Raw genomic sequence first — 24,575 nt, 5'->3', positions numbered from 1 at the left:
AAGGTGCAAGTTCAAATCCCTGAGCTGACAAGGTACAAAATCTGTCATTCTGCCCCTGAACAGGCAGTTAACCCACTGTTCCTAGGCTGTCATTGAAAATAAGAATTTGTTCTTAAATGACTTGCCTAGTAAAATGAAGGTAAAATAAATAATGTCAAGCCAATTTGACGACGCTGGAATTTGGATGAACGTGCGCATGCCTACAGGAGACTTTCGAAGTAGCCTAATCAGATTAACACATGTGTTTATGCCACATGTAAAAACGAATACATTTAAAAGTTAAATTATAAATGTTTAGGCTATATTGAAGCGTTCTAGTTGTGCAAGGAATATCCGCTCGGATTGGAGAGAGCTAGGCTCAGAGCTTTCCCGAATAACTGAGCCTGCTGGGACAGAGCAAATGTGACCACATTATTTTAGGGCGACTTGGAAGAATTATAATCTGAAACAGACAGCGCATTCAGTATCAGAAGTAAGAATACAGCCAGACTGGCCTTCTACTGTGCCTTTCTAGACCTTATAAACTATCGAGTAGACCGACAACAGATCCAAATCGAATGAAACATTCAAATCACAGGGCTTTTACGCTGTTATTCAAATGACATTTTCACTGCAGCCTAGAGTAGAATGTTACACTCACATAGGCTACTATAGCCTAGGGAGGATACTTGTATTGTCCCCAAACAAGATCAAAAGGGGGGATTTTTGAGCTGTGTGTTAAATGTCTTCACTGTTCTTTCACAACCAATGATGCACCTGGCCTGTCCTCTGCCTATCAGCTATTCCTATTTGATCTTTTCGATTCATATTGAAAATGTATGCAGCTTTGAATGCTTTTATATGTGTTACGATTGCTAGTTAGCCCATTGCAGATCTGGACAAACGGTCCACCAGCCGTTATTTTCACTATGAATGGTGGATATAGGCCAGGATAGGCCGGTAGACCAGTAGACTATACTGACCTGGATTGGATACCTGTGGTATAGTAAAAGTTAGCACATGGAAAACCATAGGGCATAAGGGATGTACCAAAACACCTTGATATAGGGGAGGAGCATGCAAGCTGAGGAGGAAATGTGGCCATGATGGTTCGAAATTACATAGTAAAACCTACTAAAGAATGAATGTCAACCACGGGGGAAAAAAACACACTACCCTCCCCTTTGCCCCAATAAAAAAACACACAACCCTCTCCAAAGCAAAAAAAATAAGTTTGACAACCCTCAGCTATTTTGGACCACTCCTCCCCCCAGTAAATTGCGATCTGGCTCTTAGATGGTAGGGTAAGTTTTTATATTATGTGTCACAAAATATAATATATTTATACACCAGTCCAGCTTGTGGCGGTAATACAACATTGAATGCGAACCTCCATAAATCCTCACTGAAGACAAATGTGTTGAAGGGTAAACATCTGAACAACTGACTGCCAATCTGTTTTATGTCACTTATATAAATAAGATGAAGCATATGTATGAAGTTTAACTCCTTTTAAATGACATTTTGGGGGATTTAGAAGGTTTTCAATGGAGTGTGTTTTTAAAGTATTTAAGTGCACAGTGACGAGTCCCAAATCCTGACCAATCCAGAATTCTAAGTGAGGCTGTTTTCTCCTCTAGAAGCTTCAAAAGGAATCCTGAAGTAAGTCAAGTACTTTTGAATGTGAATTACAGCCTGCTGCACTTTAATAAATGCATGCTCTTCAACCGATCGCTGCCTGCACCTACCCGCCTGTCCAACATCACTACTCTGGACGGCTCTGACTTAGAATACGTGGACAACTACAAATACTTAGATGTCTGGTTAGACTGTAAACTCTCCTTCCAGACCCATATCAAACATCTCCAATCCAAAGTTAAATCTAGAATTGGCTTCCTATTTCGCAACAAAGCATCCTTCACTCATGCTGCCAAACATACCCTTGTAAAACTGACCATCCTACCAATCCTCGACTTTGGCGATGTTATTTACAAAATAGCTTCCAATACCCTACTCAACAAATTGGATGCAGTCTATCACAGTGCAATCCGTTTTGTCACCAAAGCCCCATATACTACCCACCATTGCGACCTGTACGCTCTCGTTGGCTGGCCCTCGCTTCATACTCGTCGCCAAACCCACTGGCTCCATGTCATCTACAAGACCCTGCTAGGTAAAGTCCCCCCTTATCTCAGCTCGCTGGTCACCATAGCATCTCCCACCTGTAGCACACGCTCCAGCAGGTATATCTCTCTAGTCACCCCCAAAACCAATTCTTTCTTTGGCCGCCTCTCTTTCCAGTTCTCTGCTGCCAATGACTGGAACGAACTACAAAAATCTCTGAAACTGGAAACACTTATCTCCCTCACTAGCTTTAAGCACCAACTGTCAGAGCAGCTCACAGATTACTGCACCTGTACATAGCCCACCTATAATTTAGCCCAAACAACTACCTCTTTCCCAACTGTATTTAATTTATTTATTTATTTTGCTCCTTTGCACCCCATTATTTTTTATTTCTACTTTGCACATTCTTCCATTGCAAAACTACCATTCCAGTGTTTTACTTGCTATATTGTATTTACCTTGCCACCATGGCCTTTTTTTCCTTTACCTCCCTTCTCACCTCATTTGCTCACATTGTATATAGACTTGTTTATACTGTATTATTGACTGTATGTTTGTTTTACTCCATGTGTAACTCTGTGTCGTTGTATCTGTCGAACTGCTTTGCTTTATCTTGGCCAGGTCGCAATTGTAAATGAGAACTTGTTCTCAACTAGCCTACCTGGTTAAATAAAGGTAAAATAAATAAATACAAAATAAGTGAGGTTTGCTGCATGCACTCCTCCTGAAGGAACACATGGGGGGGGGGGATGCCCTGCCCTGCCTCAGGGCAGACATCAGACCTCCAGATGTTTCCTTCAGCATAGAGCAGACTGACAGCTGTAATGGGCTCTATATACTCCCCTCGCACACAGTAATCCTATGCACGCTAGCACACATAACGTCAACTCTCAGCACTTCTAATGTGACCAGCCCCAATGCTCCTCCGTCTTTTCCCACTGTCCCGCTACAAAGTTTCTCCCTGCAGCCGGTTACTGAGTCTGAGGTGCTAAAGGAGCCTCTTAAACTTGACCCCCAAAAAAACATATGGGTCAGATGGTTTAGATCCTTTCTTCTTTAAAGTTGCAGCACTTATCATCGCCAAGTCTGTCTCTGATCTGTCTGTCCTCTCTGGGGAGGTTCCCATTACTTGGAAGGCAGATACGTTGTGTCCTTTATTTAAAGGGGGAGATCAAGCTGATCCTAACTGTTAATTGGTCAATTTCTATTTCGCCCTGTTTATCAAAAGTCTTCAAAAGACTTGTCAATAATATTCTGGCTTTCTTGATGTCTATAGTATTTTCTCTGGTATGCAATCTGGTTATGGATGTGTCACTGCAACCTTGAAGGTCCTAAATTATGTCACCATTCCTCTTGATTCTAAGCAATGTTGTACTGCTATTTTTATTGACTCAGCCAAAGCTTATGATATGGTTGGCCATTCCATTCTTGTGGGCCAGCTAAAAAGTTTTGGTGTCGCTGAGGGGACTTTGCTGCCTGTCACCAAGGGAGTACCCCAAGGCTTGATCCTAGGCCCCAGGCTCTTCTCAAATTACATCAACAACATAGCTCAGGCAGTAGGAAGCTCTCTCGTCCATTGATATGAAGATGATACAGTCTTATACTCAGCTGGCCCCTCTCCGGATTTTGTGTTAAAGGCTCTACAATAAAGCTTTCTTAGTGTCCAACATGCTTTCTCTGCCCTTATCCTTGTTCTGAACATCTCCAAAACAAAGGTCATGGGGTTTGGTAAGAAGAATGACCCTCACCCCACCGGTGTGATCACTTCCTCTGAGGGTTTAGAGCTGGAGGTAGTCACCTCATACAAGTACTTGGGAGTATGGCTAGACGGTACACTGTCCTTCTCTCAGCACATATCAAAGTTGCAGGCTAAGGTTAAATCTAGACTTGATTTCCTCTATTGTAATCGCTCCTCTCTCAACCCAGCTACCAAACGAGCCCTGATTCAGATGATCATCCTACCCAAGCTAGATTACGGAGACGTAATTTATAGATCGGCAGGTAAGGGTGCTCTCAAGCGGCTAGATGTTCTTTACCATTTGGCCATCAGATTTGCAACCAACGCTCCTTATAGGACACATCACTGCACTCTATACACCTCTGTAAACTGTCTGTATACCCAACGCAAGACCACTGGTTGATGCTTATTTATTAAACCCTCTTATGCCTCACTCCCCCTTAAAACCCTCTTAGGCCAAGACCCCCTAGATACCTACTGCAGCCCTCATCCTCCACATATAACACCTGTTCTGCCAGTCACATTCTGTTAAAGGTCCCCAATGCACACACCTCTCTGGGTCGCTCCTCTTTTTCAGTTTGCTGCAGCTAGCGATTGGAACGAGCTGTAAAAAACACTCAAACCGGACAGTTTTATCAATTCAATTCAATGGGCTTTATCCCCATCTCTTCATTCAAAGGCTCAATCATTGACACTCTTACTGACACTTGTGGCTGCTTCACGTGATGTACTGTTGTCTCTACCTTCTTGCCCTTTGTGCTGTTTGTGCCGAATACTGTTTGTACCATGTTTTGTGCTGCTACCATGTTGTGCTTCTACCGTGTTGTTGTCATTTTGTATTTCTACCATGCTGTGTTGTCATGTGTTGCTGCCATGCTGTGTTGTTGTCTTAGCTATCTCTTTATGTAGTGTTGTGGCGTCTCTCTTGTCGTGATGTGTGTTATGTCCTGCATTCTTATTTTTAATCCCAACCCCCATCCCTGCAAGAGGCCTTTTGCCTTTTGGTAGGCCGTCATTGTAAATAAGAATTTGTTCTTAACTGACTTGCCTAGTTAAATAAAGGTTAAATCAAATAAAATCTCTAAAGCGCGCGCGCACACACACACACACACACACACACACACACAAATGCACCCACACCCACACATCTGGCTGGAACCTGAGGCAGAGGGTGACCAACCAAATCGTTTGCATGCAGGAATAATATCCTCTGTTAATTTATAGGTTAAAGATGGAATCGGGATTATGGGAAATGGCACCACTGTCCGCCCCAGAACCTTTTGTTATTGTTTTTGTTTTATGGAAGAAGGGAAGGTGTGTCGAGCGGCGTGGTAATTATTATACATGTTTTTTTGCGGTACATATTCTTCTGTTCTATCACACGCGCAATGTTGCCAGGTGGAAAAAACTGGGTTTGTTGTTTGCAGTAACTTTGTTGTAATATCCCAAACAGACGTGTCGGCTTCACCATTAAGGAGTCTCTAATGTCTAGATGCAGATGTTTGTGATATCTGCTTATGTGTATGTCCTTTTTTCATGATGTGCGATGTGCTTGTTCTTTGTTTGAAAAAGGATTGTGTGAGAGCATGTCTCGTTCCTGCCTGGTCGTACACAAGTGCCATATGTTGGAATCTTCAGTTCACAAAACAGCCCTCGCAGTGCGTTTGTGTGCATGGGCGGATTGAGTCTATTTCTACACTGTGTGTGTCTGGGCAACTGAAACACTCCCACCCTGATTGCAGGCAGAGCCACATTACTAACAGTGGCAGGGCCGTGGTGCATGACCTCTCAAACCCAGGCAGAGACAGCGAAATGACACCATATCAAATCAAACTGTATTTGTCACATGCACCGAATACAACAAGTGTAGACCTTACTGTGAAATGCTTACTTACAAGCACCAAATAAACTAAAGTAAAAAATAGTAGCACAAAAACATAACAATTAACGAGGGTCACTGGGTCACACAATTGTCACTCTGACAATTTTATGGGCTTTCCTCTGACACCGCCTATTATATAGGTCCTGGATGGCAGGAAGCTTTGCCCCAGTGATGTACTGGGCCGTACGCACTACCCTTTGTAGCGCCTTACGGTAAGATCCCGAGCAGTTACCATACCAGGCGGTGATGCAACCGGTCAGTATGCTCTCGATGGTGCAGCTGTAGATCTTTTTGAGGATCTGGGGACCCATGCAAAATCTTTTCAGTCAAAAGGTTTTGTCGTGCCCTCTTCACGACTGTCTTGGTGTGTTTGGACCATGATAGTTTGTTGGTGATGTTGACACCAAGGACCTTGAAACTCTCGACCCGTTCCACTACAGCCCCGTTAAGGTTAATGGAGGCCTGTCCGGCCCGCCTTTTCCTGTAGTCCACGAATGCCACTACTACCACTGTGTACCTTTTTCCTCATTCGAAGAGAAGTGCCCTCACATCAAAATCTCTATATTGTCACCATTAAAGCACATTATCAACAGGAGAAAAGGAAAAATACAATGGCTGTGTTCCGAATGGCAACTTATTCCCTACATACAGTGCTTTCAGAAAGTATTCACACCCCTTGACTTTTTCCACATTTTGTTGTGTTACAGCCTGAATTTAAAAAAAATTGTCACTGGCGTACACACAATACCACATAACGTCAAAGTGGAATTATGTTTTTTGAATTTTGTACATATGAATTACAATTGAGAAGCTAACATCTCTTGAGTCCTTAAGTATTCAATCCTTGTTATGGCAAGCCTAAACAAGTTCAGTAGTAAAAATGTTTTTAAAGATATACTGTGCAGAAATCGCTCCTCCATTTCCTGGTTGCTAAAATTCTAATAGTTTGCCAAATTTCAGTTTGTGACAAAACAAGTATGTATAGTGCAGAGAATTATTGTACCATCTAAACCGCTGTGAAATATATTTCCCATAACCAAAAATATTAGAATTGACTGAGTGAAAAAAAGGAAGCCTGCAAATAATAAAAATATTCCAAAACATGCATAGTTTGCAACAAGGCACTAAAATAATACTCCAAAAATGTGGAATAGCAATTTTGTCCTGAATATAAAGTGTTATGTTTGGGACAAATCCAATACATTACTGAGTACAGCTCTCCATATTTTCAAGCATAGTGGTGGCTGCATCATGTTATGGGTATGCTTGTAATCGTTGAGGACTGGGGAGATTTTCAGAATAAAAAAGATACCGAATGGAGTTAAGCAACAGGAAAAATCTTAGAGGTTCATTCTGCTTTACACCAGACACTGGGAGATGAATTCAGCTTTCAGCAGGACAATTACCTAAAACAAGGTTTCACAAACTTGGTTAACTTTCACTATGGGGTATTGTGTGTAGATGGGTGATGGGAAATAATTGATTTAATTCAATTTTGAATTCAGGCTGTAACACAACAAAATGTGTAATATGTCAAGGGGTGTGAATACTTTCTGAAGGCACTGTAGTGTACCACTTTTTACCAGGGCCCCTAGGGAAGAGGGTGCCATTTGGTACATGGCCTGTGTGTTTTTAGACCCATTTGCAGATGAAAGGCTGAGGTTATTTCTTAGCAGCAGCAGTATTATTAGTAGCATCAGTGTACACAACATTATTGTGCCCTTGTGCAGCCTGTTTGTTTGTGAATTAATGTGTAGATCCATGTGTGCTAGAATGTGTGTGTCTGTCTCATGGGAACGTGATGGGAGGATGACACTCCCATAGCTACAGAATAATATTTTTATGTCATATCGGCATAGTGCAGGTTGGGTGCACTTACCTCATTGGAGAAGATGAAACAGAGCTACTGTGTCTGGAGCTCTGAGGACTAGCCATTCTGGAGCTCTGAGGACTAGCCATTCTTGAGCTCTGAGGGCTAGCCATCCTGGAACTCTGACGACTTGCAATTCTTGAGCTCTGAGGACTAGCCATTCTTGAGCTCTGAGGACTAGCCATTCTTGAGCTCTGAGGACTAGCCATTCTTGAGCTCTGAGGACTAGCCATCCTGGAGCTCTGAGGACTAACCATCCTGGAGCTCTGAGGACTAGCCATTCTGGAGCTCTGAGGACTAACCATCCTGGAGCTCTGAGGACTAGCCATCCTGGAGCTCTGAGGACTAGCCATTCTATCTGTGTCCATACCACTTCAGCACAGCACCTGCAATAAAAAACATTAGATATGATCATTATTATACAAACCATAAGCACACATTGTTTTCTCTCTATTCCGCCAGATAGTAATGTAGAGTGAGTAACACACAATTTATCGCAACATTTATCCGCTTGACAATTTTATACTTTATTAGAATCCTAAATCAAACTTTTTAATGGAAAGACCTGGACACTTAACGTGATCATACACAGACAGATGCGCACGAGCTGACACACACACACACTGCCTCTCTGGATGTGTAGCTTGCCATGGCACCGCATCCACTACAATCGCTCCTTATTGATCTACACCCAAGCCTTCTATTCTTGTCTTGTCTTTTTTCTCTCAGAGTAATTCAATTATCAATAAAGCCCCGGTTTTGAATTGCTACAGGCCCCATTGTGCCAGTGGAGTAATATTTCTTATCTTCTAATTTATTGGCTGGCTGCCAGCCAGTGACTCTCCACTTTGAGCCAAAGCAAGAGAGCTAGCGCTTAAGTGCCTGCAACTTTATTCGGCATTTTTATTGATGTATCCCATTTAGATTAGTCCATTTTTAAACCCTGTCAAGGCATGAGGGGGGGGGGGGGGGGTCAGGTCTCATATTGTAATCCATTTAGTTAATGACATCCTGCTGTGGAATGATGACAGATGTCATGTTTACTGTGAGACTATGATTAGCACATATAGTAACTACATATGATACCCATAGCCACAACTTCTCTGGCCCAGTGACATGGAACAGGCTTAGCTGCAGTGGTTTGCCTTATTAAATGGTGAGAGAGTGTTATTGAATCAATCAATGTTACTAACATAAAGTATAAAAGAGCAGGGCTGTAAACCCTTTATTAAATCCCCATCTATTCCCATCACATGAGCATACACTGTACAAAACACACAGCTCATCACATGAGCATACACTGTATAAAACGCACAGCTCATCACATGAGCATACACTGTACAAAACACACAGCTCATCACATGAGCATACACTGTACAAAACACACAGCTCATCACATGATCATACACTGTACAAAACACACAGCTCATCACATGAGCATACACTGTATAAAACGCACAGCTCATCACATGAGCATACACTGTACAAAACACACAGCTCATCACATGAGCATACACTGTAAAAAACACACAGCTCATCACATGAGCATACACTGTACAAAACACACAGCTCATCACATGAGCATACACTGTATAAAACACACAGCTCATCACATGAGCATACACTGTACAAAACACACAGCTCATCACATGAGCATACACTGTACAAAACACACAGCTCACCACATGAGCACACACTGTACAAAACATACAGCTCATCACATGAGCACACACTGTACAAAACACACAGCTCATCACATGAGCACACACTGTACAAAACACACAGCTCATCACATGAGTACACACTGTACAAAACACACAGCTCATCACATGAGCATACACTGTACAAAACACACAGCTCATCACATGAGCATACACTGTACAAAACACACAGCTCATCACATGAGCATACACTGTACAAAACACACAGCTCATCACATGAGCATACATTGTACAAAACACACAGCTCATCACATGAGCATACACTGTATAAAACACACAGCTCATCACATGAGCATACATTGTACAAAACACACAGCTCATCACATGAGCATACACTGTACAAAACACACAGCTCATCACATGAGCATACATTGTACAAAACACACAGCTCATCACATGAGCATACACTGTATAAAACACACAGCTCATCACATGAGCATACACTGTACAAAACACACAGCTCATCACATGAGCATACACTGTACAAAACACACAGCTCACCTGGCATTCCTTTAACATGTGTGAAATGGCAAATAGGCAAATTAGTGTGTCCAGATTGAATGAGGTCGGGGACTATTGAACAATGTCATTGTTGCCATTATGCTGACATTGGTGTAGAGAAAATTATGTCAAATTGTGTTATTCACAAGAGAATTACGGAAATCTACTAAAAGAAGGGGGACTATGTGGAGGAAAGAGGCATGGGGGGATGGATGAGAAAGGGGGGGACTATGTGGAGGTAAGAGGCATGGGGAGGCAATGGGATGGGTGAGTAAGAGGGTGGAAAAAGTGAGAGCTGTTTCGCTGCAGTCTAAGCACCTAAGAGATAGCAAATCTGATAGTGTCACGGTGCCAAATGAATATGCAGTCAATACCACAACCCTATGATGACGAGACAAACATCTTGCTCTAGTTGTGTAATCGCTAAAATGAATATTGCACAAGTCATTTTACAGAGTAACAGAAAATAATAGAATGGAATTCACAATATACTGGACATATTAAATCAATTAAACTCACACAATGTTGATATTACATACAGACAATTTCCCTTTGGCAATACTTAAGCAACATCTGTTATCCAATCGAAAAAAGGACTGGAACCATTGTACTATTGATACAGGTGGCCATGAAAATCAAAAAACAAAGACATTCCATTTAAATAGACAAGTCGCCTCCTTAAAAACACTCATCTGCATTATCAAACAAATTGAGGGGAGGAGTCTAATGTGTCCGATTGAATCAATCCAGTCACAGCTCTCATGGTGCACATGTAGGAGAAAAGTCAAGCGCTGTCATACTAAAAGTGATCTCTTTGGTCTCCATGATCTCCAATGATGCGTGAGGAAGTGTCGAACGTTTATGGCTGAGCCTGTAGTCAATTTCCCACAAAGCATTTCACTACACCACAAGCATTTCACTACACCACAAGCATTTCACTACACCACAAGCATTTCACTACACCACAAGCATTTCACTACACCACAAGCATTTCACTACACCATTTCACTACACCACAAGCATTTCACTACACCACAAGCATTTCACTACACCACAAGCATTTCACTACACCACAGGCATTTCACTACACCACAAGCATTTCACTACACCACAAGCATTTCACTACACCACAAGCATTTCACTACACCACAAGCATTTCACTACACCACAAGCATTTCACTACACCACAAGCATTTCACTACACCACAAGCATTTCACTACACCACAAGCATTTCACTACACCACAAGCATTTCACTACACCACAAGCATTTCACTACACCACAAGCATTTCACTACACCACAAGCATTTCACTACACAACAAGCATTTCACTACACAACAAGCATTTCACTACACCACAATCATTTCACTACACAACAAGCATTTCACTACACCACAATCATTTCACTACACCACAAGCATTTCACTACACCACAAGCATTTCACTACACAACAAGCATTTCACTACACCACAAGCATTTCACTACACCACAAGCATTTCACTACACCACAAGCATTTCACTACATCACAAGCATTTCACTCCACAACAAGCATTTCACTACACCACAAGCATTTCACTACACCACAAGCATTTCACTACACCACAAGCATTTCACTACACCACAAGCATTTCACTACACCACAAGCATTTCACTACATCACAAGCATTTCACTACACAACAAGCATTTCACTACACCACAATCATTTCACTACACCACAATCATTTCACTACACCCGCAATAACATCTGAAAAATATGTGACCAATAAAATGTGATTTGATTTTAATTTCATGGCCTTGGATTATACATTTTCTGCACTCCTTAAAAGGACTTAGTAACTATGTAACTATGTAATAACTGTTATAACACAGTAACATTCAAAAGTACCCACATTCAAGTTCTTGTTGAATAATCCTTCTAAGCGTGACTCTTTCTTTTAAAGAAATCCAACTTAAAAAATGACTTTCAGTTAATATACTTGTAAACAACATAAGTGATTGTATAAACATAAAGACGTATTTAGCGATGACGCTGAAGATGGTAGCATACCTTTAACGTGTTACCACAGTCGCCGGGTTGTTACGTGCACATCATGCTACTACTAGAACATGTCGTTGTTCGGCCATACAGGCATTTTACTGATTGCAAATGAAAGTGACAAATCTTGCTCCCTGGGATGGTCAGTTCTTTTCAAGTCTAGAAGGAAATCTGAATTCCCCAATGTCTTTCTGCAATGGAGAAAGTGGTTGGCTTAGGTGCAGAAACAAAGGACACTTCTGTTTTAGCCATGTTACGTGGGATAAAATAACCGCCAAGTGGGTTTTGTGTCTAAGGACTGCAGAGGGAAATCACTCTGGTGTGCACTTTAATTTATTGCGGCACTTTGTGTGATGTCTTATGTAGTATCCATCCCTCGTACATGAGATCCATCTAGCTAATTCACAACAACATATTCAAGTACCTTAACAGTATGGGGTAGCAAACCATGTGACATACACTGCACAAAAGGTTACAACCTAACTGTAAGTGTATTTTGATTACCATAGAAATCCTGAATGTCGGCCATTTAAAAACTGAGCTACCTTACAATTGACACACACACACAGTCATTGCTATTTTCCTTTATTTTGTGAAAGATAGTGTAAACATTGTCTGTGGTCTTAGTAATTGCAGAGTCAGTTAAAAATACATGTTCAGGACTTTTTAATGCATTGTGGGGGAACATTCAGCCCTTTTCAGTCTCTGCGTGAAACCACTGACTGGATTCAGCAATCGGGTCCTAAAAAACAAGCCAAAAGCACAAAGCATAATACAGCCTTATAGCCTCCTTATTAGGTTGCCGAAGGAAATAAAATCGCATATAACTAAAAGGGAACTGCACACACACAAAGTGCAGTTTAAGAAGAAATAAACCAACCTACTTACCATCTAATAAAATAACCCTGATTCAACGTTTTTGTTGTGACTGTCGAAGTTCAGAGTGGTGCAAGACAAAGTTCTCAAACCGATCCCTCACAGTCCTGTTTTCCCTTGGGAGAGTGGGTTCCCAGTATCTAACTAAAGCAGCTATCTGCCCTCCCTGGACTTTAAATAGACCTGATATGCACAGTATGAGTTGACCGGTCAGCATACTGTCTTGCCAGTCATCTCATTGAGCTGTGAGAGGAGGTTCACAGGAGGAAACCGTAGTCACAACCTCCGCCATAGGCCTGTCATGGGGAGGGGAAGGCCTGGGAAGGATTACTGGGTGGGTGGTGGGAACATGACGGAACCTTGCTCTGCTCTAGTCTAGACGCAGTGGGCTGTCTCAATGTGTGCTCTGTCCTCTGAGACCCACAGGCAGCGCTAACAGAGCCTGGTCACAGTGCCAGAGGCAGCTATCAAAAAGCATAGCATGCTATCAACAAAAGCTAGCAATGCTGGAACAGACTACTGAAGTGCTATGGGAGGTTTAGTGATAGCCACTGCCCACCATGCTGGTGTTTGTGTCTCAATGCTAAAGGTGAATTTAGCCATAATGACAAAGGTACAGTATTTGGTCAATGCTAATCTCGGTTAACTCAGAACTAAAGTCTTGTGTAATAGGTCAGATGTTCTAATAAGTTCTGGGTCCATACGTTTTAAGAGAACAAGGATCGAAGCTGGAACGAAGAACTCCACCTTTTCTCTTTGCAAGTTTGAAAGATGCTAACACCTGCGAAATCGTGATTGGTCCAAATAACCAGTGACGAAAAACCCAACCACCTGAATTAATTTGGCTGATCTCACGCATCCCCCGTTGTGTCATGACAGATCTATGGTACCATTTATGTTTACGTAGTCTGTCTACGAAAGATTAGGCAAATGCTAACATAATTAAAGGTAGACTGAGCGATGCGAAGTCAACAGAATTTTGGACCGATTTCAACAACAGCTACGAGCCTAGAAGCCAGAGACTAAATGTTGCTGTTCTGGTCCCGTAGCTACCACGTTGTTGAAGCATGAAGCTCGACCATGTACAGATACTGTGTGAGAGCAAAGTATTGCATCGCACTCATCTCAATATCTGCGGTGCGGCCCGTGGCAACCATCATAATGCTGAGTCTACAATGACATTATACTGACAGAACCTTGCAATAACTCCACCGGTGGAAACTGTGTGAAAAGAACCAAGACAGCATATTTAAAAAATAGCTATGCTAGAGGTGGCTAAGCAGATTAACACCAAATAGTAAACAACCAAATAATCAGTGGGCTAGCTTGTAGGCTAAAGAACCTGCCTAGGTTTAAGAATGTTGCAAAGATCTACAGGTTCTTTCCAGAATAAAAAAAATCCTCTCCAGCAGATATATCAAGTAAGTCTAAAAGTGGTGCATTACCCAGATAACAGTAGCAGTGGTATTTTAGGTTTGAGTTATCTTATGGCTTGCCAATGCTAACAGAGGAGGGAAATTGCTTCTATTAGGCCCATGGACTGGGTTAACTGCTGGCTAATTTTGAGCAAATGATGTGTATGAAATCACGTAGCATAAGTATTATGCTACCTGTAACATAACTGTATCTTCAGACTACAGGTAGTGATTTTACGTTTGATACCGGAGCTCCGAGACATGCACCGAAATTGCTAAGCAGTTTAATTCAAAGCGGTGTGCCGATGCCTGTATCACTTTATCAGAAGCATGTGATCAATGATATCCGAAGCTTTGAGTCATCGAACTATCACCTGATTGGTTTGGTATTGATTTCGGTATAAGACAAAAAAGGCTACTCTGCGCACACGCTACAGCGTGTGGGACGTCATCTATAATAATTTGGCTGCTCTAAATTATTTTGACCACAAGGTGCCACAGCTGTACACTGTGTTGGTCAAAGAAAGACTGAGAGAGGGAGAGTGTATGAAAAGGAAGAGAGTGAATGTCAGGACGACACAGAATGGAAAGGTTTAGGTAGTATATAGTGAACCAAGTTTCATTGGTGACATCATAAGAAAACTAGAGCTTATAGGGGGAGCATATTGGGACATCGATGAGGTAAGGTATATGAGTCCCTCTCTGCCTCACTTAAGTGGTCCATTGTGGAATGAAATAGAGGAAGAGTCTGAGCCTGCCATCAGACAAAGAAAAAGGTGGATGTCTGACACGTTAAGTGTGCCTGTCTATCTATAGCTGACAGAACTTTACTCCTGTCGCTCCTTTAATTTCCGTCTTTCCTCATCTCATCATATTGTGTGAATCTCCATTGTCTCATCAACTTGGTCTCATGACCTTACATGGCTGCATCTGATATCTCATATTCGTCTCACTCTGAAGCAGTCTCTCTTTACCTGCATAATCCTGTTTCTCCATTTAATTTGTTTAAAGGTCCAGTCTCAGCCTGTTTTGGTGGGATGGAGTTTTGGCCTGCCTGGTGACATCACCAAGCAGTAAATTAGTTAACTGACCAATAAGAAATAAATTCAAATCTCTCTGCCAATAACAGCTAGTTTTCAGTTTTCCCCACCCACTCAGACGACTCACACAGTCCTCACAAAAGTATTGCTTGGGAAAAAGCAATTTTTGTTTATTTTTGACCATTTTAATTGAAAACAATTACAGGTACATAATTGTTAGCCAGAAATTATTTGAAATTGAGATAAAAACGGCTGCATTTGCAAATTGTAAATATACAGTGCCTTTGGAAAGTATTCAACCCCTTTGACTTTTTCCAAGTTTTGTTGCGTTACAAAGTGGGATTAAAATGGACTGAATTGTCATTTTTTTGGTCAATGATCTACACAAAATACTCCAATGTCAAAGGGGAATAAACTTTTTTTCGTTTTCTAAATGTATGAAAAATAAAACACTAATATATATTGATTAGGTATGTATTCAGTCAATACATGTTAGAAACACCTTTGACAGCAATTACAGCTGAGTCTTTTTGGGTAAGTATTTAAATCTTTGCAAGTCTTTGGGGCCTCATTTATCAATCATGCATAAAATCTGTGCGTAAACCATGTATTGCAATCATTTCCATGCAAACGGGAGATTTATCAATATGAACGTTTGCCATTTCTTTCCTTCTTAATGCGTTTGAGACAGTCAGTTGTATTATGACAAGGTAGGGGTGGTATACAGAAGATAGCCCTAAAACCAAGTCCATATTATGGGAAGAACAGCTCAAATAAGCAAAGGAAAACGACAGTCCATCATTACTTTAAAACAGTGGTCACCAACCGGTCGATCGCGATCTCCAAGGCATTTCTAGTCGATCGCCAAACATTTCTGTAAAAAACCCAACGATAAAGCCTTGTTTCCCACCCCAAAATTATTAGTCTCGGGCTGTTGGTGGTAGGTGTAGTCAAATCAGCTGCCCTGCGCGCCGGGTAGGAAAACTGTTGCCATTTCATGTGTCTGAAGGTACAAACTCTGCCTTCCCGGTGGGCCTGGAGAGGAAATCAAGTGCATTACGCCACCGCTGGCCAATCTGATTCCTCAAATGACCGAGTCTGCAGTAACGTAGCAGGCATACAAGAAAGCTACGGCAAAATGAATACTGTGAGATTTCAAAACCATGACTAGAGAGAGACTATCAACTAATACAGCAAAGAGCTGCTGTTTTTATGAGTTCATGTTTAAGTTCTTACTCAGCACTGTCAACACTTTATTTTCAACACTGTCATAACCCATCAAATGTGCTTTGTTCCTATTTCCAGTCAGCGCTACAACAAGCAGTGCAGCAGTAATGAATGAGGAGGAACGTGTTTATATAGGCCTGCGTTGTTACTATTATTAGCGACGTGGGTCTTTTTTAATATAGAGGAATATTTCACTTTCTCTGCTCATAGGAGTAACAACATGAATTTGTTCATGAGGCAGAAATAATGCGGTGCCATCAGCTGGAAGACGGTGTCCCTTTTTGGTAAGTGTCAGTGGAGGAAAGAGAGAGAGTGGAGGCATGTAGAGAGATGGACCCTCAGTCTGCGGCTCTCTCCCTCCCCCGGAACTGACCATCTGATGCAGGCACCATCAGCCCAGTAAAATAAAAAGCAAATCATTTAAATATATTCTCACTCAGCTGTGACTCACAAGTAATACAACAATGGATCTGTTACCGGTGTGATAATATAGCCTACCTCAAATGTTTAAATACATTTTTTTTTAAATTCCCGAACAACAATGCATTGGCAGGTAAATTCAAGCAAAGCCAGTATGCAGTGATAATGTATTGGTCCTCTAGCTTACTGTACATACCTCATTGCTACATAACTGTTTTTAATTGGTGAATGTTACATAGGCTTACGTTTTTTAAGTCATGTTAATAAAGAATCAGAGCGGTAGATCTCGGCATTTTGACGCAGAAAAGGTTGGTGACCACCATGAAGGTCAGTCAATCTGGAAAATGTCAAAAACGTAAAAAGTTTCTTCAAGTGCCGTCGCAAAAACCATCAAGCTCTATGATGAAACTCATGAGGACCGCCACAGGAAAGAGTGATCTCTGCTGCAGAGGATAAATTCATTAGAGTTAACTGCACCTCAGATTGCAGGCCAAATAAAAGTAACATCTGACACATCTGAACATCAACTGTTCAAAGGAGACTGCGTGAATCAGGCCTTTGTGGGATCGAATTGCTGCAAAGAAACACTACTGGGACATCAATAAGAAGAAGATACTTGCTTGGACCAAGAAACATGAGCAATGGACATTAGACCGGTGACAATCTGTCCTTTAGTCTGATGTGTCCAAATTTCAGATGTTTGGTTCCAACCGCCGTGTCTTTGTGAGACGCAGAGTAGGTGAACGGATGATCTCCTCATGTGTGGTTCCCACTGTGAAGCATGAAGGAGGAGATGTGATGGTGTGGGGGTACTTTGCTGGTGACACTGTCTGTGATGTATTTAGAATTCAAGGCACACTTAACCAGCGTGGCTACCCCAGCATTCTGCAGCAAAACACCATCCCATCTGGTTTGCGCTTCAAATCAAATTCTATTAGTCACATGCACCGAATACAGCAGGTGTAGTAGACCTTACAGTGAAATGCTTACTTACGAGCCCCTAACTGACAGTGCAGTTTTAAAAAATATGGATAAGAATAAAAGATAAAAGTAACAAATAATTGAAGAGGAGCAGTAAAAAATAACAATATATACAGGGGGGTGCTGGTACAGAGTCAATGTGTGGGGGCACCAGTTAGTTGAGCTAGTATGTACATGTAGGTAGAGTTCATTAAAGTGACTATGCATAAATGACAACAGAGAGGGGCAGTGGTCTGGGGGGGGCACAATGTGAATAGTCTGGGCAGCCATTTGACTAGATGTTCAGAAGTCTTATGGCTTGGGGGTAGAAGCTGTTTAGGAGCCTCTTGGACCTAGACTTGGCGCTCTGGGTACCGCTTGCCATGTGGTAGCAGAGAGAACAGTCTATGACTTGGGTGACTGGAGTCTTTGACAATTTTCAGGGCCTTCCTCTGACACCGCCTGGTAAAGAGATCCTGGATGGCAGGAATCTTGGCCCTATTGATGTACTGGGCCGTTCGCACTACCCTCTGTAGTGCCTTGCGGTCGGAGGCCGAGCAGTTGCCATTCCAGGCAGTGATGCAACCAGTCAGCATGCTCTCGATGGTGCAGCTGTAGAACCTTTTGAGGATCTGAGGACCCATGCCAAATCTTTTCAGTCTCCTGAGGGGGAATAGGTTTGTCGTGCCCTCTTCACGACTGTCTTGGTGTGCTTGGACCATGATAGTTTTTTGGTGATGTGGACACCAAGGACCTTGAAGCTCTCAACCTGCTCCACTGCAGCCCCGTCGATGAGAATGGGGGCGTGCTCAGTCCTCTTTTTCCTTTAGTCCACAATCATTTCCTTTGTCTTGATCACAATGAGGGAGAGGTTATTTTCCTGGCACCACATGGCCAGGAATGAGTGAACAGGGAGTACAGGAGTACAGGAGGGGGCTGAGCACGCACCCCTCAATGGGTTCCCAGATACGAAATACGAACTATGTGAACAGAAAAGGCTTTATGTGCCAGTGATAGGTTATGTGATGTGCAAAATACGTTGCTAAATGTGGTGGAAAGGTAGCCAGGTGGAACTCACGACTCGTTTATTCTGCAGAACAGCAATGTTGACCTATATGCCTACAGGAGGGAGCTGTTGAGGATGGAGGGCTTATTGGTGAGTGTTGCCTACACATTTGAAGTACATTTGCCATTGCTGAAGCAACTTGAATTGTCCCAATGGTCCTCTCTTTGTAGCTATTTCACTGGTCAAGCCACAACAGAGTGAGCCACATAAAAACCTTTTGGTGGTACTCAATCTCTGACACAAGCACCTCTAGCACTGTTGTAAATTCCCCACAGGCTTTAAAGGGATGATTTTGACCATATATAGTTAATTAGGGGCGTTTCGAAATGCGAACAGCCAAGGTCGGCACAAGCACTCTGAGAACGATTAGTATTTATCAATGGTTATCTTCTACCGGTGTGTGTATGGCGCTAGTAGGATTGTCTGATAAATCACACATTTTTTATCCGTACAACCATTCTAAATTCTGTTCATAAGTAGTATTTTAGAATAGTTTATACATATTGATATTTGAGGCCCTTGGATTATACAATATTTGCCAATCATAATTTTTTTAATTCTTCAAGTTAGTTGTTGATGATTGCTAGACAGCCATTTTCAAGTCTTGCCATAGATTTTCAAGACAATTAAAGTAAAAAACTGTAACTAAGCCACTCAGGAACATTCAATGTCATCATGGTTAGCAACTCCAGTGTAGATTTGACCTAGTGTTTTAGGTCATTGTCCTGCAGAAACATGAATTAGTCTTCCAGTGTCTGTTGGAAAGCAGACTGAACCAGGTTTTCCTCTGGGATTTTACCTCTGCTTATCTCTATTCCATTTCTTTTTATCCTAAAACATGCATACACAAACACACAGGCTGCACAAGGGCACAATAATGTTGTGTACACTGATGCTACTAATAATACTGCTGCTGCTAAGAAATAACCTCAGCCTTTCATCTGCAAATGGGTCTAAAAACACATGGCCCGTGTACCAAATGGCACCCTCTTCCCTAGGGGCCCTGGTAAAAAGTAGTACACTACAGTGCCTTCAGAAAGTATTCACACCCCTTGACATATTACACATTTTGTTGTGTTACAGCCTGAATTCAAAATGGAATTAAATCAATTATTTCCCATCACCCATCTACACACAGTGCCCCATAGTGAAAGTTAACCAAGTTTGTGAAACCTTGTTTTAGGTAATTGTCCTGCTGAAAGCTGAATTCATCTCCCAGTGTCTGGTGTAAAGCAGAATGAACCTCTAAGATTTTTCCTGTTGCTTAACTCCATTCGTTTAAAAAAAAAAAAAATCCTCAGAAATTCCCCAGTCCATGCCGATGACAAGCATACCTATAACACGAGTGGAACTCGGTGATGTGTTGGATTTGGCCCAAAACACAATGCTTTGCCTTCAGGACAAAAAGTAAATTTCTTTGCCACATTATTTGCCGTATTACTTTAGTGCCTTGTTGCAACCAGGATGCATATTCTGGACAGGCTTCCTTCTTTACTCACTGTCGTTTAGGTTAGTAGTTTGTCTCTGTGAATGGTTTGTCCTCTGACAAATCAACTGTAAATTTCGGTGTTCCTCAAGGTTCCGTTTTAGGACCACTATTGTTTTCACTATATATTTTACCTCTTGGGGATGTCATTCGAAAACATAATGTTAACTTTCACTGCTATGCGGATGACACACAGCTGTACATTTCAATTAAACATGGTGAAGCCCCAAAATTGCCCTTGCTAGAAGAATGTGTTTCAGACATAAGGAAGTGGATGGCTGCAAACTTTCTACTTTTAAACTCGGACAAAACAGAGATGCTTGTTCTAGGTCCCAAGAAACAAAGAGATCTTCTGTTGAATCTGACAATTAATCTTAATGGTTGTACAGTCGTCTCAAATAAAACTGTGAAGGACCTCGGCGTTACTCTGGACCCTGATCTCTCTTTTGAAGAACATATCAAGACCATTTCAAGGACAGCTTTTTTCCATCTACGTAACATTGCAAAAATCAGAAACTTTCTGTCCAAAAATGATGCAGAAAAATTAATCCATGCTTTTGTCACTTCCAGGTTAGACTACTGCAATGCTCTACTTTCCGGCTACCCGGATAAAGCACTAAATAAACTTCAGTTAGTGCTAAATACGGCTGCTAGAATCCTGACTAGAACCAAAAAATTTGATCATATTACTCCAGTGCTAGCCTCTCTACACTGGCTTCCTGTCAAAGCAAGGGCTGATTTCAAGGTTTTACTGCTAACCTACAAAGCATTACATGGGCTTGCTCCTACCTATCTCTCTGATTTGGTCCTGCCGTACATACCTACACGTACGCTACGGTCACAAGACGCAGGCCTCCTAATTGTCCCTAGAATTTTTAAGCAAACAGCTGGAGGCAGGGCTTTCTCCTATAGAGCTCCATTTTTATGGAACGGTCTGCCTACCCATGTCAGAGACGCAAACTCGGTCTCAACCTTTAAGTCTCTACTGAAGACTCATCTCTTCAGTGGGTCATATGATTGAGTGTAGTCTGGCCCAGGAGTGGGAGGGTGAACGGAAAGGCTCTGGAGCAACGAACCGCCCTTGCTGTCTCTGCCTGGCCGGTTCCCCTCTTTCCACTGGGATTCTCTGCCTCTAACCCTATTACAGGGGCTGAGTCACTGGCTTTACTGGGGCTCTCTCATGCCGTCCCTGGAGGGGGTGCGTCACCTGAGTGGGTTGAGTCACTGATGTGGTCATCCTGTCTGGGTTGGCGCCCCCCCCCCCCTTGGGTTGTGCCGTGGCGGAGGTCTTTGTGGGCTATACTCAGCCTTGTCTCAGGATGGTAAGTTGGTGGTTGAAGATATCCCTCTAGTGTTGTGGGGGCTGTGCTTTGGCAAAGTGGGTGGGGTTATATTCTTCCTGTTTGGCCCTGTCCGGGGGTGTCCTCGGATGGGGCCACAGTGTCTCCTGACCCCTCCTGTCTCAGCCTCCAGTATTTATGCTGCAGTAGTTTATGTGTCGGGGGGCTAGGGTCAGTTTGTTATATCTGGAGTACTTCTCCTGTCCTATTCGGTGTCCTGTGTGAATCTAAGTGTGCGTTCTCTAATTCTCTCCTTCTCTCTTTCTCTCTCTCGGAGGACCTGAGCCCTAGGACCATGCCCCAGGACTACCTGACATGATGACTCCTTGCTGTCCCCAGTCCACCTGGCTGTGCTGCTGCTCCAGTTTCAACTGTTCTGCCTTATTATTATTCGACCATGCTGGTCATTTATGAACAATTGAACATCTTGGCCATGTTCCGTTATAATCTCCACCCGGCACAGCCAGAAGAGGACTGGCCATCCCACATATGCTCTCTCTAATTCTCTCTTTCTTTCTCTCTCTCGGAGGACCTGAGCCATAGGACCATGCCCCAGGAATACCTGACATGATGACTCCTTGCTGTCCCCAGTCCACCTGACTGTGCTGCTGCTCCAGTTTCAACTATTCTGCCTTATTATTATTCGACCATGCTGGTCATTTATGAACATTTGAACATCTTGACCATGTTTTGTTATAATCTCCACCCGGCACAGCCAGAAGAGGACTGGCCACCCCACATAGCCTGGTTCCTCTCTAGGTTTCTTCCTAGGTTTTGGCCTTTCTAGGGAGTTTTTCCTAGCCACCGTGCTTCTACATCTGCATTGCTTGCTGTTTGGGGTTTTAGGCTGGGTTTCTGTACAGCACTTTGAGATATCAGCTGATGTACGAAGGGCTATATAAATAAATTTGATTTGATTTGATTTGATTTGATTTGAGTAGCTACAGTGTTGTTCATCCATCCTCAGTTTTCTCCTATCACAGCCATTAAACTGTAACTGTTTTAAAATTACTATTGGCCTCATGATGAAATCTTTGAGTGGTTTCCTTCCTCTCCGGCAACTGATTTAGGAAGGACACCTGTATCTTTTGAAGTGACTGGGCGATACACCATCCAAAGTGTATTTAATAACTTCACTATGCTCAAAGGGATATTCAATGTCTGCTTTTTTTTACCCATCTACCAATCAGTGCCCATCTTTGTGAGGCATTGGAAAACCTCTCTGGTCTTTGTGGTTGAATAATGGCTTGAAAAAAATAATGTTAACCACTATAATTGCAGTCCATGCAACTTGTGTGATTTGTTAAGCACATTTGTTACTACTGAACTTAATTAGGCTTTCTATAACAAAGGGCTTGAATACTTATTGACTCATTCCATTTAAGCTTTTCATTTTGAATTAATTTGTCAACTTTTCTAAAAACTAAATTCTGCTTTGACGTTATGGGTATTGTGTTTAGATTAGTGACACAATCTCAATGTAATTAATTTTAAAATCAGGCTGTAACTACAACAAAATGTGGAAAAAGTCCATACATATATTTTTTAAAGTCAATAATGAATACTTTCTGAAGGCACTGTATATTTTTAAGGGATTTTCAGATTTTATTGGACAGGGTGAGAGAGAGAGGAACAGTGGGGAAAGAGAGACAGAGGTTGCATCAAAGGCTAGTAGGCCGACACTGTAGACATGTGTACCGAGAGCAGCATTACTGCTATACCAGCCAGCCCACTCTCCTTCAGTTCTGAAATCTATTTAACATGACTTTCTCTGCAATTTTTTGGGACTCCACTGCCCTGAATAGCTTTCTCTTTTGCAATATGGGAAAACCTTTTTTTTTCTAGCCTTTCGAGTGTGGCAAAGTCATACCACACACACAGACATACACATATACATTCATGCTACACACACACACATCACAACTGCTGCTAACAGACTCTTATTTACTATTGCTAATAATAAACAATTGACTTGCTCCCTAATACCCCTTTCCCTGATAAATGTGTAAATATTGGACTATAAATTGTGTCTTCCTGTATTATACTTATGCTAAAATGTTTATTCTATTCTACTGAACCATTTACTTTATGTTCATCTTCTTGTCTTTTATTATTTCTTATTGTTGTTGCATTGTCCAGAAGGAACCTGCAACTAAGCATTTAGTTTGGGCAGTGTATACCATATGTACTCTGTACATACAACTAATAAAACTTGAAACGCACGGACTAGGGTTGGGCCGATATATGATTAAATCAAATATTGTGAAATACAAGACGATACATTGTGATGTGCAAGACTGTACTCTATTTGAACTTTACAAATAAAAACTGTGCAGTTTTATCAGGTGGCTATATCAATATGTTGAAAATGAAGTCTAAATTAATGAACTAAAGCCTTGTTTTTTTTTCGCCGCGAAGATTATTTCATGAGAATGTACTATAATGTTCTTAATAAGCACAAACAATTCTACAGTCTGTAATGATTTTGTCATTTACACCGCAGAACAATTATATCAGATATGGCGATATTTGGAGTAGAATGTCATAGAAGAGGTCTCCCAAATCATCACCCAATCCTAACACGCACACACAGGGTCTGAGAGGCCCCTAATGTAAAAACACACAGTAATGCAGCTTTGGAGAGAGACCATGTAAAAACACACAGTAATGCAGCTTTGGAGAGAGACCATGTAAAAACACACAGTAATGCAGCTTTGGAGAAAAAACGTAAAAACACACAGTAATGCAGCTTTGGAGAGAGACCATGTAAAAACACACAGTAATGCAGCTTTGGAGAGAGACCATGTAAAAACACACAGTAAACCGGCTTTGGAGAGAGACCATGTAAAAACACACAGTAATGCAGCTTTGGAGAGAGACCATGTAAA

The 24,575-nt window shown here is 41.9% G+C and overlaps 1 protein-coding gene across 1 annotated transcript in view; it reads right to left on the bottom strand.

Annotated features, from left to right (window-relative positions):
* Positions 1-24,575, bottom strand: part of LOC139406428 (protein inscuteable homolog) — an 81,481-nt gene that overhangs the window by 34,779 nt on the left and 22,127 nt on the right. The window contains exon 2 of the mRNA XM_071148987.1: positions 7,606-7,982. Coding sequence (XP_071005088.1) covers positions 7,606-7,964 — 359 coding nt within the window. The 5' untranslated portion in view covers positions 7,965-7,982. The remainder of the gene's footprint in view (positions 1-7,605; positions 7,983-24,575) is intronic.

This window comes from Oncorhynchus clarkii, chromosome 4 (assembly GCF_045791955.1).
Source record: "Oncorhynchus clarkii lewisi isolate Uvic-CL-2024 chromosome 4, UVic_Ocla_1.0, whole genome shotgun sequence".
Classification (NCBI taxonomy): domain Eukaryota; kingdom Metazoa; phylum Chordata; class Actinopteri; order Salmoniformes; family Salmonidae; genus Oncorhynchus; species Oncorhynchus clarkii.
The sequence above is the reverse complement of the archived record's forward strand: the minus strand, read 5'-3'. Positions and strand labels throughout refer to the sequence as shown.